A 23354-nucleotide genomic window follows, 5' to 3' on the forward strand; every position below is an offset into this window, starting at 1 on the left:
GGGATAGATGGTCATAGAGTTAGATTCTGAACTGGTTGAAAAGCCACACATGCTTATAAGCAGTAGGCAAGAATCCAATGAATAAGAAAAGATTTTAAAAATGGTCATTAATGGTTCAATGAAAAAAGAAATTTGGCAGGAGGTCTCTATAGCAGGGATCCAGGTATCTAAATGGCTATGGCCCTGTGATATTTAACAATTTCAATGATGGCTTGGATAAAGGTATAAATGGTGTAACCATCAAATTTTAAATATCACAAAAATTGAGAGGGAGAGCAACTATACTGTATGACAGAGTTGGAATCCAAAATGATTCTTCTCCTAGAGGAGTCTAGAGTCTAGTGCAGGGGTCGGCAACCTTTTTGACTGTGAGAGCCGTAAACGCCACATTTTTTTAAAATGTAATTTCGTGAGAGCCGTACAGTGTTCACAGTGCATGCTCCTGTAACAGCACCTGAAAAAAAATTGACTTTATGGCTCCTGCAGAAAGAGCCATATCTGGCCCTCAAAAGAGCCAGATATGGCTCGAGAGCCATACGTTGTCGACCCCTGGTCTAGAGCATCGGGCCAAAAAAATATAGTTTTACACTTAAGTAGAAAAAAATCAAACCTGTCCTGTCCAATTCAGTTCATCGGAAATATAGAATACCAATTCTGGAAAGATAGATTAGTAGGCAGACCGAAAAGGTCCTTAAAAACCCAAATGAGGAGTTTAAATTTTATCTTTGAGGCTAGAGACATGATCAGACTACACTTTTGAAGGATATCTTTTGGAGTCCTCTTATTATCTGAAGTATATCTACTTCATCTTCCAAAAGGCTATGAAACCAAGAGGAATAATGTATATAAAGTTTACCTAAACTTCAGCAAAGCTTTTTATAAATTATTTCATACTATTCTTATGGAAGAAGTGGAGAGATATAGGCTCAATAATAATACAGTTTGAAAGATTTGGTACTAGTTGAAAAAAAAAAAAGCAGTAGTTAATGGTTTAATGACAACTTAGCTAAAGATTTTCACTGAAATGTTCCAGGGGCCTGTTCATGGCCCTATATTATTTCTAACATTTCTGTCAATGACTTAGATAAGGGAATAGATGGCATGTTCATCAAGTGTGTCATCCAGTGTGTTAGCTATCCTTTTCAGTTTTGTAGCATCTAAAGAGTCAGGATCCCAAAAGGTTTCAACATGTTAGAACTGTGGTGGCAAACCTATGGCCCATGTGCCAGAGGGGGCCCTCTGAGTCCTCTCTGTGGGTACACATGTCATTGCCCCAGTATAGAGTTCACCAGAGTTTGTTCCTAGAAAGTCAGAGGGACACAGGGCAGGGCTGTTACCCTCCCCCTTGCCTGAGGACATTTCTCACATCATTCACCCCTCTAAAAGGTTTGCCATCTGACATGATTGGGGATGTAGACTCTAAGCAATCACCCTAATGCAAATATTAATAATATGGAAATAGGTCTTGATCAATGACATATGTAAAATCCAGTGGAATTATTTATTGGCTACAGGGGTGTGTGTGTGTGGGGGAAGAACATGAATCATGTAACCATGGAAAAATATTCTAAATAATTAATTAAATAAAAATTTTCAATTCAAAAATAATAAAAGGTTCTCCATCACTGGGTTAGAACATTGTGTTGATCCGAATAAGATGATATTCAATACAGATAAATGTAAAATTTTACCCGTTAGTGTAAAAAAATAGCTTCATGATTATAGAATGGTTAGAAAATTTGCCTTAAAAAGACATGAGGTTTAAATGGACAGTAAGCTCAATGAGACAGTAGTGTGACATGGAAGCCAAAAAGCCAATGTGATTTTGGGCTGTACTGAGAGGAGCATAGCTTCAAGACATAAAGGGGCCATATATAACATCTCAATCCCCAAACTCACTATTCTGTTATTTTAGAACAACAAAACAGTTGAAAAGCTCTTTAGAAACTCTGACCATCAAAGGGTAATTATAAATCATCTCAATTACTGTCATATAAAAATTAAAAGAAAAAACTTGATTACATTTCCCTGAAGTTACACTTGGGTTGAAATGAAATTGAAATTGGAAAGAAAAGTATGTAAAACATTTTCTTCCCAGCAGAAGTCAAAGTTTTGACTCCAACCATAAATACTTGAAATTAAAACCTCACAAGATAGTGGGATTGTCCTGTCATGGGGTTTCCAGTATGGGAGAAATTGTATTAACAAGGATTGATCTGATTCTGCTAATATGCCCTACTTTAAGGAAATCCAATATACAAAATTCCAAACTTACAAAACAAACACATCAGGAAATAAAATTTGTATTACAAAAGCATTAAAGACCACAAAAGAATCTCTTGCAAAATTCCTTAACAGTGAGTTTCCAAAGCATATTTAAAATGTTTAACCTACAAAAATTAAATTCATATGCCACTTTTTAGGAATGCAATTGTACAAAGCAGGACACAATTGAGGGTCTCATCAGCATTGCACAATCAATAAATTTGTCTTCTAGCTTGCCTTCTCAAATTTGTGTCATTTACTGATCCAAGTTCTAAAAAGTTCTCAACAGACAACAATGGGCTTAATCTAAAAAGATGAAATTAAATAGAGATAATATGTAAAGTTTTACATTGGATAAAAAAAAATCTTCTTGCCTCAAGGAAGGAAATTTCTACTTCTATGTTTTTTTTGGATCACCTTATATTCAAAGTTGGGTCAGTCATAGATATACTTCAAACCTTGGAATAATTTCTCCTCCCATCTCTAGAAATTATTATTGCCCATTCTTGCCCTATTATAGTTCTTACTCCTCATGCGACAATTTCTATTATACAAATCAAATCTTTACAAATAACTTGAAGGAATCTTAGGTTATAGGATCGTAGATACTCATATGGAAGGGACCTTGGAAGTCACTGAGTCCAGTCTCCTCATTTTACAGATGAGTAAACTGAATCCCAGAGGGTTAAGAAATTTGCCTCAGGTTACACAAACAGTGCTTAGCAAAGATGAGGTTTTTAACTCAGGTCTTAAATCCTACACTCATTCTGGCCATTAAAATGAATGGAAGTCTTTTTTTAAAAAAAGGCATTCTGATAACCAGGGATGTGCTGACTTAGCATGTTGAGTGGACACTCTACAGAGGATTAATATAAAGACTTGATAAAGAAGCATACAGGATGAGGAAATGTAGAGAGATTTTGATCTGAATCAGTAGGACTATCTATACCAGAGCACTATATCAAAGTCAAACCATCTGTAGATGTGATGAGCTTGTCATCTATTGCTCATCCAAGCTACTGACAAAAATTTATAACACCAAAGGGGCCAATCATAGACACCTTAGGTACTGGATGACCTCTCTCTTGCTTATAACTATGGAAAGACATTCTTTGACTCTTATTATCTGTATGAACTTGGACAAGGCACTTGACTTCCCTAGTTCCTGATCTTTAAAATGAGAGTGAGAGAGGAACTGAAATCTCTTCTGGTTCTAAATCTATGATACTATAACTACCCACAAAGAAGATTTGCCTACATTTGGAAAAACAGATAGTAGTCACTCAGTTGCAGCAGAAAAAGCATATAAGTTGCTACATAATACTCTCCATAATAGTTGAGATTTCAGTACTGATTTTTTTAATGACTTGTGGATGTTTATTCCTCAATCCACTTGTTTAAACTTTTTATAACCAGTTAATAAATACGACTCAACTTCCTTTCCTCAGTCTCAACAACTCCACAATGACATCCCTATCCTTGTACCAACCCTCTATAGGTTTCCCTAATTTGCCCCACCAACTCATCCCCTCTATTAATTTGCTTTACTCAGTAATTATTCCAGTAACATGTTTTTAAAAATTTCCCTTTCCTCAAGACCTCCAGGAATTGATGCAGAGTGAAAGGAGCAGAACCAGGAGAACATTGTACACAGAGACTCATATACTGTGGCACAATCAACTTTTCTACTAGCAGCAATGCAATGATCTAGGACAATCCAGAAGAATTTATGAGAAAGAACTATGGGAACAGAAACACAGAAGAAAACATAGGATCAATCTCGTGTTTTGATGGGGATATGATTAGGGCTTTGATGTTAAAAGATCGCTCTACTGCAAATATGAATAAAATGGAAATAGGTTTTGAACAGTGATACATGTAAAACCCAGTGGAATTGCTTGTCAGCTCCGGGAGGGGAGAGGTAAGAAGGGTGGGTAAAACATTCTAAATAAATTTTTTTTAATTCCCTTTCCTCATCTTGAAACTACTTCCTTTTTAATCCTTCTTAAAACTGATAATTCTTCAGGTCTTACTCCCTAATCTTATGCCACTGCTAAGTCATACTTTAAATAGACCAGAGTGCTTGGAGATGGGAATATCTTAGTTCAAATTCAGCCTCAGAAACTAATTAGTTAAGTAAGTCAATTAACCTCCACCTGCCTCAGTTCTTTATCTATAAAATAGAAATAATATAGCATCTATCTTCCAGGGTTACTGTGAGGGTGAAATGTACTTTGTAAACCTTCAAGCACTATATAAATCCTAGTAATTATTATTATTATTATCATTTCCTCTTTAGTTGTCTTTAACCATGTTCTTATTTCAACCTAAGAATATAGAATATAGTTCAGCATCTGGGCTTGGAAATTGTTCTTAAAATATTCCTCAGTTTATCCAGTGTTTTGAAAAGTGTTTCCATGTCAAATTTAAACTGAGACAAACCTCAGTGGTTCAAACTCTTCCAAGAAACCTACCCTTTGTCGCCTTCCTTATTTGGCTTGTCCTCTATTCTTACAGAAGCAAAAAGTAATGTATAAATGGAAATTTTGAACCTTGGACTTCATCCCCCATAAGTCCCTTAGTTTTCTCAAAATTCCCTTTAATCTCTCCTGTGCCTCCAGGCTTGCGTGATCACGTTATTGTTTTATAGTTGGCTGTAACTCCTCCCTCTTTCTCTTTGTTCCTGGGAGCCAGAGCTGTTAGTACCTTTTAGTTAGTCTCTTTTGTTAGTTTATTATTAATAAAATATTTATAAATATAATATTTAGTATTTTGCATACTAATTTTAATCTTCACAGTAAATATATCTTTAGTTTCTTTTCTGCCTATAGATATACCTAATGAATTGATTCATACTTTCCTCTTAATTGTGTCACTTCTAACACAAATCCCCTCTGTTTATACTTGATCTAATCCAGCTGCTTTTCCCACTTTCCGTCTCTCTAGTATCATTTTTACCTCCCCTATAAGCACATCTCGAACTGTTAGTACAAGTGTGGTGGTTCTACTGCCCTTGTTGATGAAAAACATTTGTTATAAAATTTTTTCCCCATTTTTTATTTGTTGTTCTCTATCCTTTTTCATTCCTAAATTTTCTTAGGATCAAATTTGTTTGGTTGGGTCTATTACCAGACTTTCTTTAAATTGTTTCTACCCTATATTGTTTCTCTCTGATTCATAAGTACATACTACTTATAATCTTCTATCATCCCTCTACACAAGATTCTTCAAATGAGTTTTGTTCTAAACTAGTGCTTCCTCTAGCTGCCATTTTGCTCTGTTTGGTGAACAAATCAAGTTATTATTAGTTTGCTAACTAAGGCATTTTTTGGCTCTTTGATTCTCTATTTTATGGTAATTTATGGTTTTTATGAGTTAAACTAATGCATGAAATTATCATTGTCTATGTCAATGCCCTTTATTCCATTATCACCTCTTTTTCATAAAAAATTTTGTTTAAGTAGGTCATGATTAAATTGTTTCAATTGAATAAAGTTTTTTCTCATTTTATTCTTTCTTCCTACTTTATAATGTGAGAGAAAAAACCCTACCCCCTTATATGAGGATTAGATTTTAATGTTGGTAGTAGTAGTCTTGAGATAATCATAATTATAATTCTAAAATAGTTAGCATAAGTCATAATTTTAGTAGGCTTTTTGTGATTATTCTAGTATAAACATTAAAGTTTTGAATTAAGTAAATAACTGCTTTAGCACAGGCCTTGGTGTCAGCCCCACCCTTCAAGGCTGCTATATCATGTACCTTCAGCAATAATCATGGTCTTGAAATAGGTCCAACACAGAGTTCAAAGCCTGGTACTACCCAACACCACCTACTCTCTTCCTTTGCTTCACTACTCCAGATTCTACCGTTCCCCTCTTTTCCATGAAGTGACTTCTAAGTCATCTTCAAGTGACTTCTTTCTATCAATGAGAAGTATGTCCTGATCTATTTTTAGCACAGTATTTTTAACTTGGTATATAAATTGTGCTACTCTTTGGGGTATGTAGAAGGTCTCTCACAGTGTTGGGGGTCTTTTGGTATTGACCAGAAGTCTGGCTTTGTTGTAGGATTGACCCTCATACAATAAACCCAATTCTTTATGGCTCGGAGACTTTCATTTGTGTACCTGGTTAGAAATTACACAACAGTACTAATTTTTATTTTTGCTCTTACAAGTCTATAGTCTTACTGGGAGGACAAGACAGCTGATTCTGAGTAACTCCCACACCAGTAATGAGTTATTTAAAGATGTTTTAAAAAAATCAGGTTGGGTTTTTTTTTAAATGCTATTTGGTACCAATCATGTTCAGAGTTTAATGATTCTTTTCTTTAAAAAAATAATTAGGGTATTTAGGTTTAAGGTTTCTGGGTGATCTACAAGTCTTTAGACTCTCTCATTCTTTTTTGCTGATCTATTCCCCCCCCAATATATTTCTTGCCATTGTTACTTATTCATCCTTTGTAATGAAAACTAAATATCCAAGTGTATACTGATTTAATTTGGAAAATCTTATCAAGTTTTTCACATAAATTTTCCACCTATTCAACATGCACAACAAATGAATCTGCTGATTCCTTTTTTTCTCCAAGGAACACCTATTAACCATCCATCCATTTAGCCACAACTTTTTTCTTCTGGTTTTTGTTTCTAGTAAGCTTATTGAAGGAATTGCCAGGACTGAATTACAATGAGAGAAATGATGTTGCCACCCTGGATCTCAAGGTAAAAGTTAGGATTCATTAAAAACAAGATAGTGGGAGCAGCTGGGTAGCTCAGTGGATTGAGAGCCAGGCCTAGAGATGGGAGGTTCTAGGTTCAAATATGACCTCAGACACTTCTTAGCTGTGTGACCCTGGGCAAGTCACTTGACCCCCATTGCCTGGCCCTTACCACTCTTCTGCCTTGGAGCCAATACACAGTAAGGGTTTCAAAAAAAACAAGATAGTATTGCAAGACATTTTTCTTGTGTCAAAATAAAAAATACTCATGAGTTAATGAGTCCTGACCTTCTACCCTTAAAATATAATAAGAATTGGCTGGCACTCCAAATTTCATAAAGTCTATTCCTCAGTGACTCTGGCTAATACACAATTGAAATTCAGCCTCCTTCTTAAGGTGTTTCCTAATTAGCATTACAAGCATCCTTGGATTTAGCATTTCAAACACTCCCAACACTACTGACCTAGAATAATATCCCAGACCCAAAGTCTCCAAGAATCTTCATTCTCACCTCTTCCCAAACTTCCTTATCAACAAGTCACATGGCCATAAAAATATGAGCTTTTCCTATAACAGGAATTTGTCTGACCTGTGTTAAAACTGGATCTTGTATCTTTGAGGTAACCATCTGTATTGTTTCTTCTATCATGGATATCAATCATGTAATCAGAGTGTATTGGTTTGCCTAATAAAAAGTCTCAAGCTAGAGCACCAGAAAGAGCAATTTCCATCCTCTATTCTGGCTTCTCTTATTTTACTTCCTCTTTCTGTAATTCCTGCCACTTTGTGTCAATTGTACCTCCCCAATCAAAGGGACCCTGTCTGGGCCTAATTATGCCAGTGGTAATGCTTATCAAGATAAATGTTATTAAATTCCATATTTAAATATGCAGTGGAGGGGGCAGCTAGGTAGCTCAGTGGATTGAGAATCAGGCTTAGAGACAGGAGGTCCTAGGTTCAAATCCAGCCTCAGACACTTCTCAGCTGTGTGACCCTGGGAAAGTCACTTGACCCTCATTGCCACCCTTACCACTCTTCCACCTAGGAGCCAATACACAGAAGTTAAGGGTTTAAAAAACAAAGAAACAAATAAATAATTAAATATGCAGTGGAGGTCATACCATGTGGCATGCCTGTAGTTGAGCTGAGTTTCTTTAGGGCCTTGTTGGAGAACCCAGGGTACATATGCTGGAGGGGGCTGCTCCCCTCCCCCCTGTCCAATGTGCCTCAGGACATTTTTCACATCACCAACTCCTCTGCCCAATAGGCCAATGGGAGCACTTCCTCCCTCCCCTGTCTGGGGTAAGTGGTTGGCTCACGTGCAGCATGAGGGTACAGTTTGGGCACTTGTTCTCTAAAAGGCTCACCATCACTGCCTTAGGACATCTCTGTTAGGTCACATGTGCTAGGTTGATGATGGACTTAGCTGTTTAGGAAGCATTCTGTTACTGGTCCTTTGGTCCATTGGACAATGTCAAGGGGTGACTGTATCAATATATTTTCCATTACATTATATAGGTATTGAAAATTTCATTAATTTACATTAAGGCTAGAATGGAAGACCTTCAAGGTTTAGCCCCCTGCCTCTAGAAAATATTATACCTAAATCACCCTAGACAGATAGCTGTTTCTCCTATTTTTAAAGACCCCTGTGGAATGAAATTTAGGGTACATATATTTTTTTCTCTACCCTTTTTAGATTCCTTTCCTTCCCCATTCTCATTTCTCTACTATGACTCCTCAAATCAATACTTGTCACATACTGTATTGAGATTAGCAGTCTTTGAAAGTATCTGGTGGAAGTTCCAACTCTTTCCTCCCTGTTTTCTTCTCTTACCTGAATAATGTAATTAAAGTGGAACATCCTCTCCCTTGCTACCAAACATTCCATAGCACCCTTCACTCTATCTGACAGAATTACATTGTGTTGGCTGACAATGTTCTTACATTTTGGGGAGGTCACATTTTTGTTTTTGCTTTTGTTTTTCTAAATGAATAATCCTTTTTGGACCTTGTTCTACTATTCACAGAAAATTAGCTGCTTGAGTCAAATACAAGAGATTTTGTGGTAACCTCATCCTAAGTAGCGATATGATTATTTTCTTTTCTCTATTTGGAACAGTGTAGGCAAACTGGATCCTGAAGAAGTTATTAATGGCATTCTGCTCAAGGCTGACACTTGTAAGGAATAAAATTTAGGTATTATATATATTAAAAATATGTGGCCGCCAGGAATCAACAATTTAGGTTGATTCCATAATTAAATCAGACCCAAGTCAACATCGGGTTGAAGAGTTTATTTACAATCGGTAGGTAAAAGTAGGAATAAAGAGAAAAGTAGAGGCTAGTCCAGCCTGGACTGAGAGAGAAGAAGGTTATAAAGCTTAATAATGAAGCTGTAAGCCACAGGGCCCAACAGCCAGATAGGCAGAGTTTAGAATTGGCCCAGCTAGGCCAAAGAAGTCAGCCTAACTTACCCACGTGACAATATAGAGCGTAATCTGTCTGTGGTCTCAGGAGATGCTTCTTCTTCCAGTTCGAGACGGCAACTGCCCCCACAGGAAGTTCACTAACTTACTTAAAGAGATAGTGTCTTTCATCACTTCCTGTGGTCTACCTCTAATTCAAATGGACAAATGGCAGTTTCTACATTGATTTGGACTGCCCAAAGGGCAGTCCCTTATTCTTGATTTGTTACTTATTGTCACGTGTGGGTAACTCGTCTCCCCTCCCCACTAAGGGAGCTGAGAGTGACATCATTAGCACGCCTGGGTTGAGTAGATTTTTTGACTATTAATGGGATCAAGCTAATTCTATTTACACACACTATATGTAAATAAGTGGATAGGCACCATCCTAGAGGGATAGGAGAAAGCTCACTGCCTAAAGAGATTATTACCTTTTTGCTTTGAAATCATTATCTGTGGATTACAAATGGATTAGAGGACAAAGTTGGAAAGGATAAACATTAAGGCAATTAACTTGGGAATTATCCTTTTCCATTAGCACATTAGGAAAAGTTAATTTATCAGATCATCTTTGAACCTAATGAGAGAAGACATTAAACAAATTTCAAGGGGAAAATAGGTTGAAATAATCAGGGAATAACAGGAGAGTAGCAAAGTAGGGGAGGCTTATCCCCATAATTGGGACCTGGAGAAAGTTAACGTTGAACAGAATACACAAAAGTCTAATTTTGCTAACTTCACAACTATAGGAGCTGACCTGGATCCTGACATTCCTCAAAATAAACTTTCCTACTTCTACTTCTCTTCCTTTCCCCCACCCCCACGGCTTATCTTTATTTTTGGTCCTCAGGGTAAAGGGGATTTCAAATGCCTCAGTTGCAACAGAGTCAAGATGCCAGCTTGGAAGCAGCAGAAGCCAAATCCTCTGTGACTATTCTTCCATACCAATAAAAAAAAGCACTTTAAAAAAGACAGAAATCCAAACCCAACAATAAAATGGAACCACAGGACTCTCCTACATGATACAACCTGAAAGATATGCAGAGAAATTTGAATTTTAGGGTATAAGGGAAAGACCCAACAGCCCTCCCCCATTTATTACACTGAGACCTGTGGTAGGACTCTGGCTAACTGTGGGATTCCAAGGTGAAGTCTGCAATTGTAATGGAGTACCTTGGTACCACTTAAAGCTCTAGGCTCTGACTACAACTGGCAGGGAGGTGGCTGGCAAATAGGAGGAGAGAGGAGGGCCAGCTGGTTACCTTCAGCCTCCACACCTTCACCTTCAGCTTCTGTGGGCACCTGGGGATGATTTGGCCTCAGGGAAGATTAGCTCAGCAGGACAGCTCAACCAATCTAATCCATTATACCATCAGAACAGAGAAGAATCCCCTTCATGGCAGAAATGCTCAAACTCACAGATCCAGCAAACAAACAGAGGAGCAAGTGTATAGTCCACAAGGAGGGAGGAGAAAAGAAAAAAATATGAGTAAACAACAGAAGAAAAAAGGAAATTACAACTGAAAGCTTCTATTTGGATGAAGAACAAAGAACAGATGGAACAGAGGAGAATTAAGGAACATCAATCAAAACCTAAAAAAAATCCAATAAATTGGACTAAGGCTCTGAAAAAGCTCAGAAAAAGAATTCAAAAAACCAAATAAGACAGGTTGAAGAAAATTGGGAAAAAGAGAACTTAAAAAGCAAAGCAAGGAGTCAGGCCTAGAGACAGGAAGTCCTAGGTTCAAACCCGGCCTCAGCCACTTCCCAGCTGTGTGACCCAGAGCAAGTCACTTGACCCCCATTGCCCACCCTTACCAATCTTCCACCTATGAGACAATACACCGAAGTACAAGGGTTTAAAAAAAAAAAAAAGCAAAGCAAGTCATCTGGCAACAGAGACAGATGAACTAAAACAAGAAAATAGTGTCTTAAAATCCAGAGTTGACAGCTAGACAATGAGGCAAAAAAAAAGATAAAAAGAATGACTTAAAAAGAAAAATTAATCAAAAGTAAAAGAAGGATCAAAAGGTCATGGATGAAATTGAGTCTTTAAAAATTATAATTGAACAATTAGAAGCAAATGACTTCACAAGGCATCAAGAATCTAGAAAAAAAAATCAAAAGAATGAAAAAATAGAAGAAAATATGAAACACCAAAACAAACAAACAAACAAACAAACAAACAAATGACCTTGAAAAAAGATTCAGGAGAAAGAATTTTAAAATTACTGGTCTACCAGAAGACCAAGACCAAAAAGAAAAATTTAAAAAGCTTAGACATCATACTTCAGGAAATCATCCAAGAAAACTACCCAGATATCATTGAACAAGAGGGTAAAATAGAAATTGAAAGAATCCATGGATCACCTCTTGCATTAACTCCTGTAATGAACAGAAATGGGCAGCCATTTTCTGTAGGTACAAAAAAGCAGTTTGCCACTTTGGAATTCAGAACCTGGCAAAGCAGCCCTGGGCATCTGCCAAGGTAACAGTTAGGGACAGGGTATAAATTGAGGCCCACAGACCCCCTCAAGTTCTCATTTATCTCCTTGGGTTAGGGAGGCATGACGTGACAGACTGGGCCCTGGGAGGTGGGAAGTTTGATATAGGCAGGCAGGTAAGGTCAACCTTCATTGGTAGCCATATCAAACACTTTTTATTGGCTTAACCAAAAAGCTTTATTTCCATTCAGGATTATTCACCAAACAACAACAATTACACCAGCATCTGACCCAGGGGCTTCATAGCCCTGGGCTCAGCATCAAACAGCTTCAGAATCAGAGGGAGCCCTCCAATGTCCCTTTGTACTCTGCTCCTTAGGGTACATCTTCATTTTAAATATTTATTTAGGCTTATAATACTTTAGGCAAAATTATTCAGGTTTTGCATCACTTACTCTCCTACTCCCAATTTGCCTACTCCTCGATTTACCAAATAAACCCAGTTTAAGCCTATAGTTATCTTTAAAAGTAAAAAAAAAAACTTACTTTGATGACAATATCTGTGAAAGTGTAGTCAGATCCTGATAACATCTTAAGCTGGTCATAGCCATTTCAAGCTAGTGCTAACTTTATAAATATAACCAAAGGTTTCAGGAAATCAACATTCAACTTCCTGGTTACCTTCTAGCCAACTGACAACCAGTGACTTGTTCCTAAGGTCTTCTTGGCTAGAGAATTCTCACTCTTAAAGGAAGCTTAGCTCAGCTGGTGTGAGGATCAAATCTTATTTTCATATCAAGCTGTGCCAGTGGGCTTCTTCTGAGTTATCTTAAATACTAACTTAGCCCCCTACTGGTCATAACTCTCCCCAAATGACAATTCCCAGGAACATTATAGCTGAGTTCAAGAGCTCCCAGGACAAGGAGAAAATATTACAAGCAGCTAGAAAAAAACACTTCAGATATCATGGAGCCCCAGTCAGGATCATACAGGACCTGGTAGCCTCTACATTGAAGGACTGAAAAGCTTGGAATATGATATTCTGGCAGGCAAGGGAATTGGGTCTATAACCAAGAATCAACTATCCAGAAAAATGACTATACTCTTTCAGGGGAAAGTATAGTCATTTAATAAAATAGAAGATTTCCAACCATTCCTGAAGAAAAGACCAAACTTTAACAGAACATTTGATGCCCAAATACAGAATTCAAGAGAAGCATAAAAAGGAAAATAAGAGGAAAATTTTAAGGGCTTCAATAAGGTCAAATGGCTTATATTCCTATATGGAAAAATGATATCTATAACTCTTAAAAATTGTTGGGGCAGCTGGGTAGCTCAGTGGATTGAGAGCCAGGTCTAGAGACAGGAGGTCCTAGGTTCAAATCCGGCCTCAGACACTTCCCAGCTGTGTGACCCTGGGCAAATCACTTGACCCCCATTGCTTACCCTTACCAATCTTCCACCTATAAGTCAATACAGAAAAAGTTAAGGGTTTAAAAAATTAAAAAAAGAAAGAAAGAAAGAAAGAAAGAAATGCTTGATAAAATAGAATCTTTCTTAAAGGGGGCAGCTGGGTAGCTCAGTGGAGTGAGAGTCAGGCCTAGAGACAGGAGGTCCTAGGTTCAAACCCGGCCTCAGCCACTTCCCAGCTGTGTGACCTTGGGCAAGTCACTTGACCCCCATTGCCCACCCTTACCAATCTTCCACCTATGAGACAATACACCGAAGTACAAGGGTTTAAAAAAAAATTATTATTAGTGTCATAGTATTTAAGTATACAAAGAGGAGTGGTAGTTAACATATTAGGATGATATATTTAAAAATAAAATCAGGGGGTGGGGTAGGAAAGAGAATAATAGTAAAAGAAATGAGCAAAGAAGTAAAATGGAGTAAAATATATCACATAAAGAAGTGGGGGAGGGGGGAAATATCAATATAATGGAACTGAGGAAGAGGTTGGTGACAGGTAATACTAAATCTGTATTCTCATTGGAATTAATTCAGAGAGAGAATAGTCAGACTCATTGGGGTATAAAATTGTATCTTACTCCATAGGAAAATAGAAGGGGAATAAGAAATGGGGTGGTGGGGAAGGGAGTAATACGAGGGAAGAAGAGGATGGAAATGGGGTGGGGGGGTGGTGACCAAAAGGCCCTATAGTAAGAAGGAAGTAAGAAGGGTAGGGTAAAGAAAGTAATATAAGTGGGGGGATGGGGAGACTGACTAAAAGCATAACACTGGAGGGAAGGGAAAGAATAAAAGGAGAAAGGTCAGGATTAAAGAAGGAAGTCAAAATGGAGAGGAATACACAGATGGTAATTGTAATTGTGAATGTGAATGGGATGAACTCACCCATAAAATGAAAGTGGATAGCAGAGTGGATTAGATACCAGAATCCTAGTATATGTTATCTACAAGAAACATACATGAGGCAGGTAGACACATACAGGGTAAAGGTAAGAGGCTGGAGCAAAATCTATTGGGCTACAACTAAGACAAAGGCGGCAGAAGTAGCAATCATGATCTCAGACAAAGCCAAAGTAAAAATAAATTCGATTAAAGGAGATAAGGAAGGAAACAACATCTTGATAAAAGGTAATATAAATAATGAAGAAATATCAGTACTCAACATATATACACCAAATAGTACACCTTCCAGATTTTTAAAGGAGAAATTAAAGGAACTTAAGGAGGAAATAGAGAGTGGGGGGTGTCAAACTTCCCCTATCAGAACTAGACAAATTGAACCAAAAAATAAATAAGAAAGAAGTAGGGGAAGTGAATGAAATGTTAGAAAAATTAGAGCTAATAGATGATTGGAGGAAATTGAATAGGGATAAAAAGGAATATACCTTCTTTTCTAAAGCACATGGCACATATACAAAGATTGACCATATACTAGGGCTTAAAAACATTGCAAACAAATACACAAAAGCAGAAATATGAAATTCAGCTTTCTTTTTTTTAATTTTTATTTTTCCCTCCCATTCCCCCCCTTCCACTGGGTTTTATATGTATCATTGATCAAGACCTATTTCCATATTATTAATATTTTCATTGGGGTGATTGCTTAGAGTTTATATCCCCAATCATATCCCTTTCAACCCATGTGATCAAGCAATTGTTTCTCTTCTATGTTTCTACTTCCATAGTTCTTTCTCTGGATGTGAATAGTATTCTTTCTCATAAGTCCCTCAGAATTGTTCTGGATTATTGCATTGCTGCTAGTAGAGAAGTCCATTCCATTCGATTGTGCCACCGTATATCTGTCTCTGTGTATAAGGTTCTCCTAGTTCTGCTCCTTTCACTCTGCATCAATTCCTAGAGGTTGTTCCAATTCACATGGAATTCCTCCAGTTCATTATTCCTTTGAGCACAATAGTATTTCATCACCAACAGATACCACAATTTGTTAAGCCATTCCCCAACTGAAGCACATACCCTCATTTTCCAATTTTTTGCCACCACAAAGAGTGCAGCTATAAATTTTTTTGTACAAGTCTTTTTCCTTATTATTTCTTTGGGGTATAAACCCAGCAGTGGTATGGCTGGATCAAAAGGCAGACAGTCTTTCAAAGCCCTTTGGGCAGAGTTCTAAATTGCCATCCAGAATGGTTGGATCAATTCACAACTCCACCAGCAATGCATTAATGTCTTAATTTGAAATGCAACTTTCTCAGATCATAATGTGATAAAAATAATAAATAAGAAATTATAATTAAGAAAAATCATAAAAATCATGAAAGGCAAATTTAAAATCAATTGGAAGCTTAATAATCTAATTCTTCAAAACTGGTAGGTCAAAAAACAAATCAAAGAAAGATTATTGACTTCATTAAAGAGAATAACAATGAGGAGAAAACATATCAAAATCTATGGGAAATAGCCAAAGCAGTATTCAGGGGAAAATTTATATCCCTGAGTGCCTATAATAACAAATAGAGAAGAAGGAGATTAATGAATTGGGCATGCAACTTAAAAAAACTAGAAGAAAAATCTGGCCTCAGACACTTCCCAGCTGTGTGACCCTGGGCAAGTCACTTGACCCCTATTGCCCACCCTTACCACTCTTCCACCTATAAGCCAATACACAGAAGTTAAGGGTTTAAAAAATTAAAAAAAAAACCTAGAAGAAAAATAAATTAAAAATCCCCAGATAAAAACTAAATTGGAAATCATAAACATCAAAGGAGAAATTAGTAAAATTGAAAATAAAAGAACTATTGAACTAATAAATAAATCTTGGAGCCAGTTCTTTGAAAAAAAAAAACTCCAAATAAATTAGATAAAGTATTAGTTGACCTAACTTAAAAAAAGAAAAAAAGAGAATCAAATTAACAGTATCAAAAATGAAAGGGGCAATATCACCTCTAAGGAAGAGGAAATTAGGGCAATTATTAAGAACTATTTTGCACAATCATAAGACAAGAAATATGACAAACTAGATGAAATGGACAAACATTTACAAAAATACAAATTGTCCATATTAATAACAAAGGAAATAGAATACTTAAATAATCCCATCTCAGAAAAAGAAATTGAACAAGCCATCAAGGAACTCCCTAAGAAAAAATTTCCAGGGCCCGATGGATTCACAAGTGAATTCTATCAAACATTTAAAGAATATCTAATCTCAATACTATACAAACTCTTTGACAAAATAAGCAAAGAAGGAGTCATATCAAATTATTTTTATAACACAAATATGGCACTGATTCCCAAGCCAGGAAGACAAAAAACAGAGAAAAGAAAACTATAGATCAATCTCCCTAATGAACATAGATGCAAAAATCTTAAATAAAATACTAGCAAAGAGACTACAGTAAGTTATCACAAGATTATTCACTATAACCAGGTAGGATTTATATCAGGAATGCAGACCTGGTTTAATATCAGGAAAACCATCCACATAATTGACAATATCAACAGTCAAGCTAACAAAAATCACATGATTATCTCAATAGATGCAGAAAAGGCCTTTGACAGAATACAATATCAATTCCTATTGAAAACACTAGAAAGTACAGGAATAAAAGTGCCTTTCCTCAAAATAATAAGCAGTAATTATTTAAAATCATCAGCAAGCATGGGAACAAATTAGAAGCTTTCCCAATAAGATCAGGAGTGAAACAAGGATGCCCATTATCACCACTACTCTACTATTGAATATTGTATTAGAAATGCTAGCTATAGCAATTAGAGAAGAAAAAGAAACCAAAGAGATTAAAGTAGGCCATGAGGAAATTGAACTATTACTCTTTGTAGATAATATGATAGGTTTACCTAGAGAATCCTAGAAAATCAACTAAAAGGCTAGTGGAAATAACTTTTAAATTAATAACTTTTAAAATTAATTATTTAGAATATTTTTCCATGGTTACATGATTCATATGTTCTTTCCCTTCCCTCTTCCCTCCTACCTCCTGGAACTCATGAGCAATTCCACTGGGTTATACATGTATCATTGTTCAAAACCTATTTATATATTATTAATATTTGTAATAGAGTGATCTTTTAAAGCTAAAACCCCAACCATATTCCCATTGAACCATGTGATTGATCATATGTTTTTCTTCTGCATTTCTACTCCCACAGTTCTTTCTCTGGATGTGGATAGCGTTCTTTCTCACAAGTTTCTCTGGATTGTCCTGGATAATTGCATTGTTACTAGTAAAGAAGTCCATTACATTTGATTATACCACAATTTCTGTGTACAATGTTCTCCTGGTTCTGCTCCTGATTAAATAATTTCAGCAAAGTTGCAGGGTACAAAGTAAACCCACATTAATTATCAGCATTTCTGTATATTTCCAACAAAACATAGAAAGAGAAACTCCATTCAAAATCACTTTAGATATTATTTGGGAATCTATTTGCCAAGATAAACTCAGAAATTGTATGAACACAACACAATATACTTACCACACAAATAAAGCTAGATGTAAACAATTGGAAAAACATTGATTGTTCATGGATAAGACAAGCTAATATAATTTTAATTATTTAAATTAATTACTCTCCTTATTCAGAATTAGAAAAAATTATAACAAAGTTCATCTGGAAAAACAAAAGATCAAGAATATCAAAGGAACTAATGAAAAAATATGAAGGATAGCATTACCAGATCTTAAATTATACTATAAAGTGGTGATTTTTCAAAACAATCTGGTACTGGCTAAGAGATATGGACCTGGAGTAAATGACCTCAGCAAGCTAGTGTTGGATAAACCAAAAGATCCTAGCTTTTTTGGACAAGAACCAAGTATTTGACAAAAACTGCTGGGAAAATTGGAAAACGGTATGGGAAAAATTAGATTTAGATCAACTGCCTCACTTGTTGGTGCAATGGATAAAGAACCTATAATAAAGTCAGAAAGACTCATCTTCCTGAGTTCAAATCTGACTTCAGACACTACGTGACCAGGGGCAAGTCACTTAACCCAACTCACTTAACCCTATTTGTCTTATTTCCTCATCTGTAAAAACATGCTAGAAAAGGAAATGACAAACCACTCCAGTATCTATGCCAAGTCAATCCCAAATGGAGTCATGAAGAATCAGGTATGGAACAACAACAAATAATGCCTCAATTAAAGCAAAGAGAAATTATTATTTAGGTGTAGGTTTGGACAAAGTGATTGTCATAGTTGGGTAAACTGAAAGTTGTGGCTTATAAAACTTCAGCTTATAAATAAGCCTGTGACCCAAACTTGGAACTTGGTCTTGCTACAGAGGCAGGGACTAGAGCTTCAAGAAAGGGAAAGTTCATGTTGAGGCTTCAAAAATGAAGAGAAAATAAAATTCTATAAACTGGAATTTAGAGTAGTAATAGTCCTGGAAACAGAACTTCTTACAGGTTGAGCATAATAGAATTGCTTCTCCTCTAGTCCACTTCCAACCCATTTAAACTACATTAAAACCATGCATTGACCTGTCATCAGAAAGCATAAGGAAGGTGTTCTACGTATAGAATTTCCCCCTTTCCCATAGTGAAAGTTATTGAAACACTTCAGAAAAGAGTCATATAATTCATCCTGAGTGCCATTCAAGTATAAAAATCCCTCATATAATTTGGGCTTATTGAAAACTGTAGCCTAAACTTACCCCCTGCTACAGATGATCTCCAGGGCTTCCAAATTGCCATGGTAGGCTGCCAGAAGTGTGGGGGTCATGCCATCTTCATCAGAAAGATTGAGATCTCGCTTGGTAGCCTCTTTCAGAATTTCCAGGTAGCCATCAGTTGCGGCCTGGTGATAACGGGTTGACATTTTAAATTAAAGTCCCTTTATCCCACCCAAAGCTCATGGAGGGTTTTCCTTAAGTCTTCAGCCAGGCAGAGTAATCTACCCCACAGCCTTGCCTCAATGGAGAAGGTTAATCAGTGACTATAAAGAGCAGCACCACCTTCAGCAAGGTAGAAATCAAAGGGCAAAGCTCATCACCAGCCTGCTTCCCTAAGAGGAAGCTAGAAAAGTACTTACGTCTGAAAGTGGGAGTTTTTCTTCCTGAATGGCTGTGCAGCTAGCTATTTTATTTCCCTCATACTCCCAACTATTCCACAGATTGGGGGAAAATAGGAATTGAAATAGTGGGCAAGTCACTAGCTAATTATCCTAAAGGTAGCACAGGCAGTATAATCACTGAACAATAGGAGACAATTGTCATTGTCATATAATCCAGCACTACTCTCAAGATTTTACTGGGAAAGTGTCCTTTTAAAATTTATATTTATGCTTTCTTCTCTCCTCATGTCTTCTTTGTTCCTGTATCTTACTGTCACAAATAAGAAATTATTCTAGGAGAATGCTTCTCTGCTTCATATATCTTCCATTCTCAGTTACCTCCCAATAATAATTAGAGATGAAAGCTGACCTTTGATCCCTTTCCTGATTGCCAAGTAAACAGTAGGAGGAATAGCTGACTGAGTGATTTGGCCAAGAAGAAGAATAAATTCTGTTAGGGCAGGGTAACTTTGTTCAGGAGTTATAACTACCTCATGAATGAAAGAGAAATGGAACAGAAATTCACTCACAAAGAAACTTTTAATCCACTAGAACATTAAATTTGCTATCTTGCTTATTTTAATCCTCTTAATATTTTTTTGTTCCTAGATGATCTCTCTTTGTCCCTCAACCAATGTAAAGTGTAACAACCATATCTTGCCCCAGAGCATAAGAGAGTACAGGTTTGGTTTTGCTTTTTAACTGTATTTATTTACTTTTCTTACATTTCTCCCATTTGAACTACTTCTGGATCAAATAACCCATTTGTCTCTGGTTTCTCCTGAAAGAATGATGAAAATATCTTATTGGAAAGGCCTTGAAAAGGAAAGGGTTGGGAGAGGAGGGGAATGTGATATAACATCAAAAGGCATCAATGGTACTTTTTTCCAATTGTCTCTTTTTTTGTTGAAAGCATACTTTTTAAAAAATTGGTGAATATGCTCCACATTGTATGATATATCATTTTGGAGTGGATCCTAATAATTTCTTTATTTTTGTTGGTATGTTATAGTCTAATCTTTTCTATTTAAGATTTAATAGTAAGTTATTTGAATAACATTTCTTTAATAGCTAAAAGCCTCTCTCTTTTCTGCATTATCTATTGTTGGACAATGAAATTTTGTTGTTTAATTACTATCTTGCCTAACGATTAAAAATTGGGTTGTTCATTCTCCAGGATTTTTATTTATTAGAACTTTGCCATCCATATTCTGGGTAATTTTTATGCATTGTTCCCACATTAGATTTTTCAAGTCAATAATATTTTCCCAAGTTATCAATGATCCTTGGATTATCTCTGAATCCTTTTCTTAATGTCAATTTGACTCCTATAGAATATGTTCTTCCCATGACTAATATGGAAATGTTTTACATGACTGCACATGTATAACCTATTATCAAATTTCTTGCCTTCTCAATGAGGGGAGAGGGGAAGGTGGGAGAGAATTTGGATCTCAAAACTTGAAAAAATTAATGTTAATTGTGTCTACATGTAATTAGAATCAAACAAAATATTCACAATTTAAAAATGTATAAATTCTTCCAATGATGCTTTCCTCTGACTCTATCCTAACAAATTGTCTCTACTTATATTTTTGAATGTCATGTTTTCCATTTCTCTTTTTAGACCTTCTATCATTTTAGGGGGGAAATTATTGCATGTGTTTTTGTAGTGCAGGAGGGTCTAGAAGAAAAGCTCCAGCCCACACAAAGATAGCTCTAATAAAAAACTTTATGGTTACTCATAAGGGAAGGAAGTTAATAGCCGCTTGCAAAGATAATCTCAGTGTTCAATCCTTATCCCTGCAACTGGTGGCTAAATGAAGGAGAATTCACACTTCTATCAAAGACAAAAACTCTGAGGCTCAAACTTAGAGATTTTTTGAGACAAAGAATCAGTATGATTCAAATTAGAGGCTACCTTGTTATCTACAGAAGAAAGTGAGAGTATTTACAAAATTATAAAAAAATGAGTAGGGAAGAATATAGAGCAAGGAACTAGAAATGAGGAGAAGGGAAGAAGGAAACTATTCTAATGGCACCATTCTAGGAAATACTGAAAAGGGTAATGTTCAGAAGTGTCTGGATTTTTGTATAGTTGCATCATGGAGGGTGGGGGTGGGGTGGGAAAGGGGGTCCAAGACCTTACCAATCAAGCTGGTTTTTACCAGGCAACATTTATTAAATTCCTATGCTCTCATTTGTTTTACTGAATTCTTCATTAAAAGCTCTGGTTTATTCACTAATCAGACCTATTTCTTTTTTGAAAATTTGTGGAGTTTCTTATTCAACTATTTTTCTAAAAATTAAAATATTTCAACATCTTTGTATTTCTTCTTTCTAAAATAAATTTTGTTGGAATCTTTTGTTTTTACATTACCTGCATTTCTCCAATTCTTATTTCCCCCTCCTCTACACAGAAAGCCATTCCTTATAACAAAAAGTTTAAAAAGAGAGACAGAAATCAGTTTAGTAAAGCAATACCATGAAAAAGTCAAATATTATCAGTATTGTTTCATGCTCTGATCCCCTACTTCTTCAAAGAAGGTAAGGCAATGCCTAGTTTTATCTTTCTGTTGGAATCAAGCATTTAATTTCTTTCGGGATCTTTAGTTAGCCTCAGCCTTATTTATATTTGGCCAGTGTTCTACTATCTCTGTTCCTACTTCCAATATTTAGTTACCTTTCCTCCTTGTGTTTTGAAAAGCTACTTAGGGATTCTCTTGAATCAGCTAGGTGACTTGGTGAATAAAACCATAAGCCTGGAGTCAGGAAGACTGGAGTTAAAATCTTCCCTTAGATACTTACTGTGTGACCTTGGGCAAGTTGTTTAACTTGTGTTTGCTTCAGTTTCTTCAACTATAACACGAGGATGATGCTAGCACCTACCTGCCAGCTTTGTTGTGAGGATCGAATGAGAAAATAAATAAGTGATTATTGTTGTTGTTATTATCTTAGCTTGGCCAGCCCTGACTGATGGGATAGATAATTAATCCACTCCTAATGCCACTTCTGGCCATAGGAAAGGATTAAAAAAGAGGATTAGATATGGGTTTTCACACATCTTCAACTCCTCAATTGTGCCAGCAATAATTTCTTCAACGCAAAGTCTGATTTACTGGGGTTTTTATTCTTACAGATTTATAGTTTCTCCTGCAAATTTAACTAAATGAAAGACAACAAGTCTGCGCACGTACATTCTGAATCAAATATGTCAGAAAATCTAATTTTAATTGAATAAAAGTAACAGCAGTAAAATTACCTTATTAGGAACTACAAGATATTTCAGGCTTGTGTGGTCATTTGGTTGGGGTTGGGAAGGGCAAAGAGAAAAAAGCAAGGGGTATTACAAACTCATGTGTGTACAGATTTCTAATCTACCCTGAGAAAAACTTGCTAGCAAACTTTCCAGTAGGTTTTTTTTCCCTTTTGTTCTCTAAAGCTATTCATTGCTAATTGCAAGAGAAATTCAGGGGCTTGGGTGGCCCAGAAATACATACATTCATGTAATGAGTAGGCTCTCTCTTCCCTTCCCAACTCAAGAGATCTGGTTTTCAATAAGCAGTTTTTCTCTGGTCTCTAAAACTATTCATTTCCAATTATAAAAGAAATTTGCTTGTGTGGAGTAGAAACCCACATGAATTTTGGTAATAAGAATAAAGGCAATGAGTGATCTGCCTTTCACAAAGCATTCTCAATTGATGTTGTCTTGATTTTTATTTTATTTAAGGCAAAACCAACAAGGAAATAAGGGAGTTTCAAAAAACTTTTTGTTACAACACGACCCAGAGGAACCATGTGAAGCCCAAACAATACATCTCTTTACTACCTTGCAATCTGTGGTGAACTTGTGCATGATCCTATAAAATCTCATTATCTGTTCAGATAAGCACATTGTTATAGAAAAAGCGATCCAGAAAATGACTGCTGGATCTCTTTTTTCCTTTTTATC

At 36.2% G+C, this 23354-nt stretch overlaps 1 protein-coding gene across 1 annotated transcript in view; it reads right to left on the minus strand.

The window, feature by feature from the left end:
• ANKS4B (ankyrin repeat and sterile alpha motif domain containing 4B) overlaps positions 1-19204 on the minus strand; it is a 31407-nt gene extending 12203 nt beyond the window's left edge. The window contains exon 1 of the mRNA XM_044657454.1: positions 19005-19204. Coding sequence (XP_044513389.1) covers positions 19005-19168 — 164 coding nt within the window. The 5' untranslated portion in view covers positions 19169-19204. The remainder of the gene's footprint in view (positions 1-19004) is intronic.
• Positions 19205-23354: the final 4150 nt, after the last annotated feature.

The sequence above is a fragment of the Gracilinanus agilis genome, chromosome 1 (assembly GCF_016433145.1).
Source record: "Gracilinanus agilis isolate LMUSP501 chromosome 1, AgileGrace, whole genome shotgun sequence".
Taxonomy (NCBI): Eukaryota; Metazoa; Chordata; class Mammalia; order Didelphimorphia; family Didelphidae; genus Gracilinanus; species Gracilinanus agilis.